The 13,460-nt window shown below is 35.8% G+C and overlaps 1 protein-coding gene across 1 annotated transcript in view; it reads right to left on the bottom strand.

Moving 5' to 3' along the window:
• Positions 1-2,720: 2,720 nt before the first annotated feature.
• Positions 2,721-13,460, bottom strand: part of CAAP1 (caspase activity and apoptosis inhibitor 1) — a 62,707-nt gene continuing 51,967 nt past the window's right edge. The window contains exon 6 of the mRNA XM_043891198.1: positions 2,721-4,146. Within this exon, the coding sequence (XP_043747133.1) occupies positions 3,800-4,146 (347 nt within the window). The 3' untranslated portion in view covers positions 2,721-3,799. The remainder of the gene's footprint in view (positions 4,147-13,460) is intronic.

The raw sequence follows: 13,460 nt of genomic DNA, 5'->3' as shown, positions 1-13,460 counted from the left end.
ATGTGCTAAGTCGCTTCAGTAGTGTCCAACTCTTTGTGACCCAATGGACCATAGCCTGCCAGGCTTCTCTGTCCACAGAATTCTCCAGACTGGAGTGAGTTGCCGTGCCCTCCTCCAGGGGGTCTTCCTGATCCAGGGATTGAACCTGTGTCTCCAAAGTCTCCTGCATTGGCAGGCAAGCTCTTTGCCACTAGAGCCACCTGGGAAGCAAAAATACTTGGTAAGTTTTACAAATTTTATGGTATTTTCTATTGTAATCAGGATGTTATAGCAGAAAGGAAAGGAAGGTGAAATTGCTCAGTCATGTCCGACTCGTTGTGACCCCATGGACTGTAGCCTACCAGGCTCCTCCGTCCATGGGATTTTCCATGCAAGGGTACTGGAGTGGGTTGCCATTTCCTTCTTCAGGGGAATCTTCCCGACCCAGGGATCAAACCCGGGTCTCCCACATTGCAGGCAGACGCGTTATCATCTGAGCCACCTGGGAAGCCCAGTTATAGCAGAAAGGAACCTTATATATCAGTGAATGATTCATCTCAACTGTTAATAGATACTTATCCAAAGTTACACAGCTGGCTGGGGAAGATTCAGAACCTCTGTTTTTAACTCTCATACCCTTTTCATTTTATCACAAATAAATGATAAAATAATAACTAAATATAATTTTTAAATAATTAGATATCAAGGAAACCGAATCTCAGCACTTTTTTTTATTTAAAAAGGGAGTCTACTTGAAGATAAAAATATATAAAAATATCTATTAGTTTTAAGGTAAAGCATGTTGGTCTTTTAAACAAACAGATACAACAAAAGGAAAGTATCTGTAACCAAACTCTTTTCCTACTTTTTATGACATAAAACTGATAGTTTTTAAAACCTTCAGGCTGCCATCTATATTTTGCCTAAATTGTGGGTTCACTCCTGTTTTATCGATCTTGAAATGGCATTGAAAAATGTTTTATTGCAGTTTGTATTACTGTCCAAATGATTCTTTTATTCAGATAGCTAATCATGCCCTAGGATTTAATGATTTCCTGAAAGTAGGTTTTGGCAACAAGATTTATAAGGAAAAGATATATTGCCCTATAGTTTTAAGGAATTGATGGCGTTCAACAAAAGGATTTGGGAGGCTTAGGTGATTTTTCATAATTAGTATATTACACTGGTCATTCAGGGATAGGTTTTCAGGATATATCTTGAGCACGTGGATTAGTAGGAACATCAAAAAGTGGGCCAAGGCCTACTGCAAAGGACCCATTATACCAGATACCACCAATCATTTAAGATTTAGGTAAAGTTCCTAGTCAAATATCAGTATTACCTGACTTTGGATGAAAAATTAGACTGCCATTTTTTTTCCTCTTAGTCACTAATTAAACATGAACTAATTTTCTTTTTTTACATTGGCAAAATGGAAGAATTAGGCATAAAATGAAGCAGCACTCATGTTTATTAATCAGTCTATTCCATGCTAAAATCTACACCATAACATTCCTACACCGTAACAGTTTAAGATTCTGAACAAGACTAAACACCTTAGAGGGAGTCAATAAATACCTGTGAGCTGATGATTAAATGACAGCATTAGATCAATATATGGTGTTTACCCATTACTTAGGCATTTCTAAAATAACCTTATTCCTATTCTCTAAAGCCACTCATTTGCAAAAACCTCTCATGTCTTTTAACATTTAAAAAAAAAAAAAAAGAGTTGATTTTCCAAGGTAGTAATCTAAGTAGCCTAATTTGTTCAACTCATTCTTCCTCACATACACCCACTCTAGTCAAATGTACTCTAAAGCATTCTGCAAAGTGAATAGAGCAGGCACACAATGCTTCATGAAGGTGGTGACTTTAATCAGCTACAAAGCACTCAGACCTCTTTCTTCTCCTCTATGTTTGATCACACAAATGTCATCTACTGCATTTTATAATTAGTAAGGAGCAATAAAGTTTATTCTGCACTACTTTGTTATCATTTTAACTTTTAGTGTAAGTGGAAATAGAAACTGATTTTTTTCATCTTGAAGCAGTAACTGTGAGAACTATTTAAATCATACCCAGGTTTATCAGCCTAAGAGAAGCATTTCAAATGATACAGGCCTCTGTGCTTCATTACAAAGATTCAGCAAGAAAAAAGAAATGACAGGATTATTTAAAGGCATGTTCAGGAACAACAAAAATGAATTTGTAACTGCTACTCCAGTGTTTCATATATACTATTTCCATAAGTGAAAAAGAAAGTGAAAGTCAGTCAGTTGTGTCTGACTGTTTGTGACACTATGGACTATACAATCCATGGAATTCTCTGGGCCAGAATACTGGAATGGGTAGCCTTTCCCTTCTCCAGTGGATCTTTCCAACCCAGGGATTAAACCCAGGTTTTCCACATTGCAGGCAGATTCTTTATCAGCTGCATCACAAGGGAAGTCCAAGAATACTGGAGTGGGTAGCCTATCCCTTCTCCAGCGGATCTTCCCCACCCAGGATCGAGCTGGGGTCTCCTGCATTGTAGGCAGATTACCAACTGAGCTATCAGGGAAGCCCAAGTACTATTTCCAAAAGAGATCCTCTAAAATTTATATATAATTAAGCCAGCTAAAAAGACACAATCCCTCTAAGTTCTTTCGTGTATAAGGAAAATCCTCACACAACACTTACAGAACATGCCTTATAAATATACTATATTTGTTAGCAAATACAAAAACAACAGTTTCAGATTTATATTTTACAAAAAAAAATTTATTTTAAGTTAAGAGTCTCTACCTACATTTATTTTGGTATCAAACAACTACAATTAGTGATGGGACAGAAAGCATTCATAATTGTGGCAGGATGTTAATCTATTTACAAAAACTATACAAAATTAGATTAATTATTACATCCACTTATCAAAACTTCCTGAAGTTAAATTCATTTTTGGAAATCTATCAAAAGTCCTCAGATCCAGAATGATAGTCTTAATGATTTTTAATTCATGGAATTATAGCACATAAGATTTTCAAGCAAAAACATCAGATGAAAGCCTGTACAATAAAATAGTCTCCTTCTCCTAACTGCCTGGAATGTAAATGAAAATGTGTGCCCTTTTCATTGAAGGAAAAAAACTGAACTAAGAGTTCAACAGTATCAAATACCTGTTAGAACGGCTTGCTTGCTGGAATTACAGTTGGACAATTAATTCGACGTTGTTAAAAAATGCTTTAAACTAAGTCCTTTTTTCCCCTTTTTTATAAAAAAGCTTTGCTCAGCCATTTTGGATCTCTGTCTTGTAACAAAAATGTTGTTCAGTTTTTACTAAGTCTATACCCATAAAAGGCATCTTCAAAATGGTACATATTTTAAAAGTGCATATAAACATAACCCAACTTAAATTGTTAATATACCTAGAAGCAATAATTTAATATTCTATTGCAAAATATAGGTAGCCTGAAGGCAACATGCTTGATCAATCTTTCATAAACTTTTTGGTTTGATGCCAAAATATTTCAAAATAAAGGAAAAAAATATCATGACTCTTTTTAGCTAATGGCTTTTCAGATATTAATTTGCAGATATACTAAATACTCATCTAACAAAGTATCTAGATTACCCAATGATATGTGTCATGAATTCAAAAAACAACTACATAATACAAAAGTAACAACAACAACAACATGTATTTTAGACCTAAGATGAGTTTATCTAGTAAGAGTTATATGAGAAATATCAGGTAAGACACCAAATAAACTTTAGATACAAAATGATATGGTGTGGCATTGCTCAAACACATCCAATATTTAGACACAGCTTAAATAAACTAGGCTGGCTTTTTTATATCACCAGCTTTCATCAGGGCTTTAATGGCTCTGGCCCTCATTTCAAGTTCGAGCAGCTCCAGCTGCTGCGCCGAAGGCTGAACATCTTCCGGCGGAGGAACAGTCAGGGTGGCGGCTTTGGGCTCCTTTGGGCTCGACTCTGCAAGTCCCAGAATCTCGTTCACGCTTTTCTCAATGTCTTTCTCCAGGTCATCTATCTGACCAGCTTCACTCTGGACTGTAATTTCTGGGACCTCAGGAGCAGCTGCTTCTTCATTACAGGGGCCTTCTATGTCGCTGTCATAAGCGTCTGCATTTATACTGAGTACATCGCTATCTTCCCCTTTGCCTGTAACACACACAAAAAAAGGGAAAGAATCATGTGACCTAAAGGTTCCGATCAAAATCTCCCTTCTATTTATAATGTAAGGGCTGCTTTGACCTCCCCCACCTGCCACCCTGGAGTCCCAAATTCCATAGCCCCATCCCAAACCCTTTTCCCCTGACTCCTCAACCTTTTTTTTTTTCACCTGAAGAATTTTAATTTTCTGACCAGGGATCAAATTCAGGCCCTGGCAGTAAAAGCACTGAGTCCTAACCACCGGACTGCCAGGGAATTCCCCCATCAACTTTGAAAACATCTAGTTTAATGTAAATCTTAATGTATTTTTCATCCCAGTTTAGTAGAACATGGAAGCATTGGGAAATGTATACCATCATATGGATGTCCCTGACCAACTTTCCAAGTTAAAATGTTGTACCACTTTAGACCACAGTGAAGCCTTGACATTACAAAATGTTGACACCCTTTGGACAGAATACTACTTATTACTGAAGTAAAATTCCATTCAAAAAGGAGTTTAAAGTACTCGGCCTTATAAACTATAAAAACAGAAAAATATCATCAGTAAGCTGGACACCATTCCAAAGCTTTTCATATGCTTTTTCAAACACTTTGTTCTAAATTAATAAATTAAAGGAGAATGCCTAAGGCTACTTTCTAAGATAAAATAACTTTCATCAAGAGGATTTTAATTAGTAAGTTAGTAAGCTATAATTTTTTTAATTATAAAAATTTATAAATATTTTATATAAATTATATATATAAATTTTATAAATTTAAAATTTTATAAATAATTTTATATAAATTTTATAAATTTATACATTTATATATAATATATAAATTTTATATAAAATATAAAAATTTTTATAAATAAAATTATAAAGCTATAATTTTTAAAAATGCATTTGTTATAAGACTTCTGTAACTGATGCTAAGACCGTGCATATAAACACAGATTGTAGCCCTCAACCTCTATGGTCTTGGACCATTACTTAAGTCCACAAGTTAGTTACAACTTTGAGTGCTCCTCTATACCGCCGATTTATTTATATTTTAAATTCCTGATACATCTTTTAAAAAGAAAGTAATGATCCCTCAATTGTTAGCTTTGTTAATTTTCCTGTGGTGGGGAAAACATTTACAAAACATAGACTGACAGATGGAAAATTCTGATAATATAACGTATAAAAATTCAGCTCCATGGATTTTAAAATAAATGATTTACTGACCTTAACTGATTCTCCTACATCCTAATTATTCAAAAACTACTCCCATTCCAAAGTTAAAGTAGAAAATGAACTAACAAATTATGTGTCGACAAATAGAACTTGTAAAAAAAAAGTTCCAATTTTAATCATTTAATGCCAAAGAATATTTTATATATCTTTCCAGAGCAAAAAATATTTCCAAATAGCTACAGAAAAAAATGAATAGTCTTTTGTATAAATAATGCTTTACATCTAAGTATTCTAATGTGAGACAAAACAAATTTAACAAAAAAAGTGCCACTAGGTTGTTCATAGTCTAAAAGTTAATTTTCATGCCTAACAGGCTTTACTCTAGAATTCTAAATCTCTAAGTCACTGATTTTGAGTGAAAATATGCAGCCTGTTTAAAAGATTTTAAAATATAAGCTTTTAGAAAAACGTGATTTGGTTTTTCAGACTAGAAGATGTTGCCTGATAATGAATGAAGAGCAGAATGGAATGGATGACTGGGGAGAAAGGGAGAGTCTCAAAGTTGGAATACCTAAATTCTAACCCTTACTCTGCTTTTAATCGTATGATTTTGGGAAAATCCCTTACCTTCTCAGAGGTGCTCTCCTGTAAAAATTAAGGTATATTGTCTTAGGATGTCCCAAAAGCCTAATTTTACACAGTAAGCTGTCTATACAAAAAGATATAAAATGGCAATATTTTAAACTGTTTTCCTTAACGATTATACAGTGGAAGTGACAAATAGATTCAAGGGATTAGATCTGACAGACACATTGCCTGATGAACTATGGACGGAGGTTCATTTCATTGTACAGGAGGCAGGGATCAAGACCAACCCCAAGGAAAAGAAATGCAAAAAGGCAAAATGGCTGTCTGAGGAGGCCTTACAAATAGCTGTGAATAGAACAGAAGCGAAAGGCAAAGGAGAAAAGAAAAGATATACCTATTTGAATGCATACTTCCAAAGAATAGCAAGAAGAGATAAGAAAGACTTCCTCAGTGACCAGTGCAAAGAAATAGAGGAAAACAATAGAATGGGAAAGACTAGAGATCACTTCAACAAAATTAGAGATACCAAGGGAATATTTCATGCAAAAATGGGCTCAATAAAGGACAGAAATGGTAATGGACCTAACAAAAGCAGAAGAAACTAAGAGGTGGCAAGAATACACAGAAGAACTGTACAAAAAAGATCTTCACGACCCAGATAATCACGATGGTGTGATCACTCACCTAGAGCCAGTCATCCTGGAATGTGAAGTCAAGCGGGCCTTAGGAAGCATCACAATGAACAAAGCTAGTGGAGGTGATGGAATTCCAGTTGAGCTATTTCAAAGCCTTAAAGATGATGCTGTGAAAGTGCTGCACTCAATATGCCAGCAAATTTGGAAAACTCAGCAGTGGCCACAGGACTGGAAAAGATCAGTTTTCATTCTAATCCCAAAGAAAGGCAATGCCAAAAAATGCTCAAACTAACACACAATTGTACTCATCTCACACGCTAGTAAAGTAATGCTCAACAGTCTCCAAGCCAGGTTTCAATAGTACATGAACCATGAACTTCCAGATGTTCAAGCTGGATTTAGAAAAGGCAGAGAAACTAGAGATCAAATTGCCAACATCTGTTGGATCATTGAAAAAGCAAAAGAGTTTCAGAAAAACATATACTTCTGCTTTATTGACTACACCAAAGCCTTTGACTGTGTGGACGACTACAAACTATGAAAAATTCTTCAAGAGATGGGAATATCAGACCACCTGACCTGCCTCTTGAGAAATCTGTATGCAGGTCAACTTAGACCTGCAGTTAGAACTGGTCATGGAACAACAGAGTGGTTCCAAATTGGGAAAAGAATACATCAAGGCTATATATTGTCTCCCTGCTTATTTAACTTATATGCAGAGTACATCATGAGAAATGCTGGGCTGGAGGAAGCACAAGTGGAATCAAGATTGCCAGGAGAAATATCAATAACCTCAGATATGCAGATGATACCACACTTATGGCAGAAAGCGAAAAAGAACTAAAGAGCCTCTTGATGAAAGTGAAAGAGGAGAGTGAAAGAGTTGGCTTAAAACTCAACATTCAGAAAACTAAGATCATGGCATCTGGTCCCATCACTTCATGGCAAATAGTAGGGAAACAGTGGAAACAGTGACAGACTTTATTTTGGGGAGCACCAAAATCACTGCAGATGGTGACTTCAGCCATGAAATTAAAAGATGCTTGCTCCTTGGAAGAAAAGTTATGACCAACCTAGACAGCATATTAAAAAGCAGAGACATCACTTTACCAACAAAGGTCTGTCTCGTCAAAGTATGGTTTTTCCAGTAGTCATGCATGGAATGTGAGAGTTGGATTATAAAGAAAGCTAAGCGCCAAAGAATTGATGCTTTTGAACTCTGGTGCTGGAGAAGACTCTTGAGAGTCTCTTGGACTGCAAGGAGATCCAACCAGTCCATCCTAAAGAAATCAGTCCTGAATATTCACTGATGCTGAAGCTGAAGCTCCAATACTTTGGCCACCTGATGTGAAGAACTGAATCATTTGAAAAGACCCTGATGCTGGGAAAGATTGAAGGCAGAAGGAGAAGGGGATGACAGAGGATGAGATGTCTAGATGGCATCACAGACTCAAAGGACATGAATTTGAGTAAACTCCAGGAGCTGGCGATGGACAGGGAGGCCTGATGTGCTGCAGTCCATGGGGCTGCAGTCAGACACGACTGAGCAAATGAACTGAACTGACTGGATGGACCTAGAGATTATCATACTAATGTGAAGTAAGTCAGAGAGAGAAAGATAAATATCATATGTTATCACTCATATGTGGAATCTAATTTTTTTTAAAAAGATACAAATGAACTGACCTACAAAACAGAAAAAGACTTACATACATCAAAACAAGCAGATGGTTACCTGCTTGTTTCCCAAGGGAAAACCTGGAGGGGAGAGATAATTCAGGACCTTGTAATGAACACACATACACTACCATATATAAGACAGATAACCAACAAGGACCTACTGTGTAGCAGAGGAAACTCTACCCAACATTCTGTGATAACCTAAATGAAAAAGAATCTAAAAAAGAATGAATATATGTAAACACATTCATAACTGAGCCAATTCTGCTGCACACCTGAAACTAAAACAACCATAAACCCACTACACTCCAATAAAGTTAAAGTTTTTAAAAGTAAAACAAAGTGACTTTAAAATATACACAAAGAGGGACTTCCCTGGTGGTCCAGTGGCTAAAACCCCATGTTGTCAATGCAGGGGAACTAGGTTCGATCCTGGTCAGGGAACAAGATCCTACATTCTGCAACTAAGGCCCAGCATGGTCAAATAAATAAAAACTAAGAATTGGCACACAGCCAAATAAATAAAAATACTTTTAAATATATAAAGATTAAAATACTTTAAATATATATATACAAAGAAACAAGAGACATTACAGAATTAACTACATTAATTCTGCTCCTTTATATAATCTAGTAATATGGGTGGCCCCTAAAATACTAAATACCATTTAGAGAATTTTAGAGAAAAGCAATATAATTGAAGAAATGAACCAAATAACCTAAGGGAAAGGACAAAAGAGTTTAAGAACTTGGCTAAGCAAAAGTTAGAGGAAGACAAAGAGTTAAAATATTGATATTTTTCAATGAAAAAGCAATAAAGAGTTCAAGGACTTATTAAGCATTCATCTATTATGGTTAATCCCGTAGCCAACTACTCACAAATATAAATTCTATTCCATTTTCTTCTGATCTGTGTATGTTCAACTTTTCTTTTGTTTTCCTGCTATCTTCTTTCCTACCAACTTGAATCATACCCTAGTCAAACTCTGTACTGACTCTTTGCGACCCCATGGACTATACAGTGCATGGAATTCTCTAGGCCAGGAAACTGGAGTGGGTAGCCTTACCCTTCTCCAGGGGATCTTCCCAACCCAGGGATCAAACCCAGGTCTCCCACATTGCAGGCAGATTCTTTACTAACTGAGCTATCAGGGAAGCCCTCAATGGACATGAGTTTAAGCAAACTCTGGGAGATAGTGAAGGACGGGGAAGCCTGGAGTGCTGCAGTCCATAGGGTCACAAACAGCCAGGCAGGACTCTGCAATTGAACAACAACAACAACACAAACATGGGATAAAACCATAAAGGGAAAATATTTGGCAACTAAATAGAACACCTACCACTCTTTACATATTTTACTGACAAGGAGAAAAATTATAACTATTAAAGACCCAATCACTTTAAAATTTAATGGAGTTTCAGTATTTTAAAAAGGGAACATACAACACAATACAAAAAGCTAAAATATAATACTTGTATTTTTATTATCATCTATAGCAATTTTCAATGCTTGAGAGCTACAGAGATTCCCTAAGCTTGATAAAGGAAATATTTTGTTTTAGATTTGCTTTCTGTTATAATAAGTTTTAATTACCCAATGAAAGTAAAATTAGAAGAGTTTTTAAACATTTTGAGTAATAAGAATAAAAAAGACTTTTAAGTTATGCTAGCATGTTTAAACCTTGATAGGGCCTGTAATAGTCCATGTGCAAATAATTCAACTTATCAGAATACTTTTAATGCATAAAATGAAACCGTATCTAATGTTATGAGTGACTACATGCCTGTGAAACTTTTTGATAATGAGTTATTAAATTAAGCCAAGAGACAAACCCTAGTACAGGGAATAATTAAATATCTGTCTGAATTTCTGCTAAAGATGGCAAATTGAGCACACATATCTAATTCCCTTCCCCATCAAGGATCCACTGAAGTTGACAGAAGAGCAGATACTTTAAAATAATAGCTAAAAATTGTAAATTAACTGAGGGTGAAACTAACAAACATCAGTCCTTCCTAAGGAAAGCACAAGACAGAGACTCCACAAAGGGAAAAAAAAAAATCAACAAATAAAGCTAAAAAAATGTGAGACTTCTGAGAAAGAAAATATAGACTACAGATAAAATTATAAGACAGGGCAAACTTATAAGAAAATATTAGCAAAATACAATTTTTAAGAAAACAAATGTAAAAATATATACAATGTCTGGGTATTGTTAGAAACAAGTAAAAACACAAGTAAGGATAGGAATGGATCTAGCATTTCACAGAGTATGAAATACAAAAGTTCAGTAAATATATGAAAAATACTCAACATAATTTCTAATCAGGGAAATACAAATTAAAACATTAAGATATTACTTTTTACTCATTAGTTTTAAAAAAAGGAATTTCACCTATCTGCTGAAAAAAAATAATAAACTGACAAGATGCAAAAATGATCAAGACATACTGTTAAGTCAAAAAAGTAACCTAAAGAGTTGTTAATAATGGCTTCCTTCCAGAGAGGGGAGTACAAATAGAAGAGGAAGATAAGAAAATGAGTTTCCCAGTTCCCCTCTATGAACATATATATTTCTTCAACCATTTCTAAGAATACAATCTTGTAAGAATTTTTTAAAGAAACTATAATATTAGATAACAAGATAGGGTATCATCTAGAAAGAAATTTTGCTGGAGTTTTATAAAGCCTAAGTAAGTAGTATGAAATTGACACAAAAATAAAAGCAAAGCAAAGCCATAGCCAAAGACACCACAGGAAGTTGTAATTCCCTCTCAGAGTCTTGGAAGTAAGGAAGAGATGGCTTTGGAACAAAGAGTGAGAAAATTAAACTCACTCTGAATAGCTGAGCCAAATGAAACTTTCTTATCCTCCCCTTCCTTGCCACAGGCCCAAGCACTCTACTGGGAGGCCTACCCCATGTACTTACATTAAAGAGATCTGGTAGCAAAATATAACTAAACAGTTACTGAAGAAGCCCAAACTGGCTACTAGAAAAACTAAAATAAATGAAGGACCAAGATGAACAAAGGAAGACAAAGAAAAGGTGGAGATCAAAAGATATTCTACTAGAGGAGAACGAGGGGCTGGGAAGTCTAGTCAGTATCCTTATGGAGCCTGAAGTAGATCTGCAACTATAAAACAAGTACAGGATGCAATGAAAAATGACCAGAGAAAAGAAATACTAAAATTTAACATTACAATTATCAAGAGCAAACAGTCAATGATTATTGGAAGATAACATTTTTAAAAAAATAAAACTTTCAGGGACTCCCCTGGCGGTCCAGTAGTTGGGACTTCACCTTCCAATGCAGAGGGTGTGGCTTCAATCCTGGGTCAGGGAGCTAAAATCCCACATGCTTCCTGCCCGCCCCCCCCCACCAAGTCACATAAATCAGAAGCAATATTATAACAAATTCAATACAGACTTAAAAAAACTTTCAAAATGTACAAAAGAAATAAAAATATATTTAAAATACACAATAGAAGTCAAGAAATGGGGATGACCCACAAGTCCAACAACCTAATTATTTCAACAACTACTGAGCACCTACTATGTATAAGACATTGTTTTAAACACTGAGAAAACAGCAGTGAATTTTAAAAAGTCCCTGCCTTACCATTAAGTCATTCGAAAGACATTATAAATCAACATCAGGTACTATGGAAATAATAAAGCAGCATATGCAGCTCAATATCACACACACACACTCAATCAAAAAGGCAGTGGAGCTAAATGGACATTTCTCCAAAGAAGACAAGGATGACCAAGAGGCACATGAAAAGATGTGAAAAGCACATGAAAGGCAAGAGGCACATGAAAAGTGGTGCCTCAACACCACTAAGTACTGAAGAAATGCAAATCAAAACAGCCACTATAAAGAACAGTATGGTGGCTCCTTTTAAAACTAAATATAGAACTACCATACGATCCAGCAATATATACCCTGAGAAAACCATAATTCAAAAAGACACACATACCCCAATATTCACTGCAGCAAAATTTACAACGGCTAGGACATGGAAGCAACCTAAATGTCCATAAACAGATGACTGGATAAAGAAGATGTGGTATATATATACAATGGAATATTACTCGGCCATAAAAAGGAACGAAACTGAGTCATTTGTAGAGATATGGATGGACCTAGAGCCTGTCATACAAAGGGAACTAAGGCGTAAATAGACACGTAAATGCCGTTATTAACGCGTATACGTGGAATCTAGAAAAACAGTTCAGATGAATCTACTTGCAGGGCAGGAAAAGAGACGCAGACATAGAGGATGGACATGTGGACACAGCAGATAGGGGAGGGTGGGCAAATGAGGAGACCAGAACTGACGTATGCACACTAGCACGTGTACCTAGTGAGTGCCTGCGGTATCGCACAGGGAGCTCAGTTCAGTGCTCTCTGACGGCCTAGGGGGTGGGACAGGGGTGGGAGTCGGCGTGAAAGGAAGGTCAGGAGGGACGGGATATAAGTATACTCATACCTGATTCATTTCATTGTACAGCAGAAACTACACAACATTGTAAAGCGATTAGACTCCAATTAAAAAATAAAGACAGCAGCAGAATGCTTTCATACAGTCAGCATTTTGATCTGATACAGTAACAGCTGAGCAGAAACTTAAAGCAACAGAACAAGTTGGAAAGCAAGAAGAGAGGGAATGAAGAAGGAAAATGAAGAAATAAGAGAAGAAAATTGATATGAAATGAAGAAGGCCTTCACACTCAAAGGGTCTCCCAGGAGCATAACACCTAAGACACATCCTGTGAAATATCAGAACTCAAGGGTTAAAAAAAAAAAAATCTTAAAAATTCCCAGAGGCGGAAAAGAAACAGATTTCCAAGAAAAGATAGGTTTAAGAAATCAAGCACATTCTTAACAGCCATTGTGGACAACAGACTGCAAAGGCTACAATGTGCTCACAAAAAAATGGAAGACCTATATACTGTGTGCCTGAAGGACACAACATTGCTTCTAAATATTCCTGTTAAAAAAACTGAACATGAATCTGATTCAAGACTCTATTTCTAATTATCTATTTACAGAAAAACAATGTTAAATGAAACACTGAGATGCAATCAGCAAATTCAAATGGAGAATCTAACAATCCCGATTCTTCAAGAAATAAACTACAGAGAGAAGGAGAAAAGAGGGACCACACGGATTAAAAAGAGGCTGAATATTATCCAATTGCAATGTAGAGACCTTATTTGGATACTGATTCTTA

This window comes from Cervus elaphus, chromosome 29 (genome assembly GCF_910594005.1).
Source record: "Cervus elaphus chromosome 29, mCerEla1.1, whole genome shotgun sequence".
NCBI classification, from domain to species: domain Eukaryota; kingdom Metazoa; phylum Chordata; class Mammalia; order Artiodactyla; family Cervidae; genus Cervus; species Cervus elaphus.
This window is presented reverse-complemented; position numbering and strand designations above follow the sequence as displayed.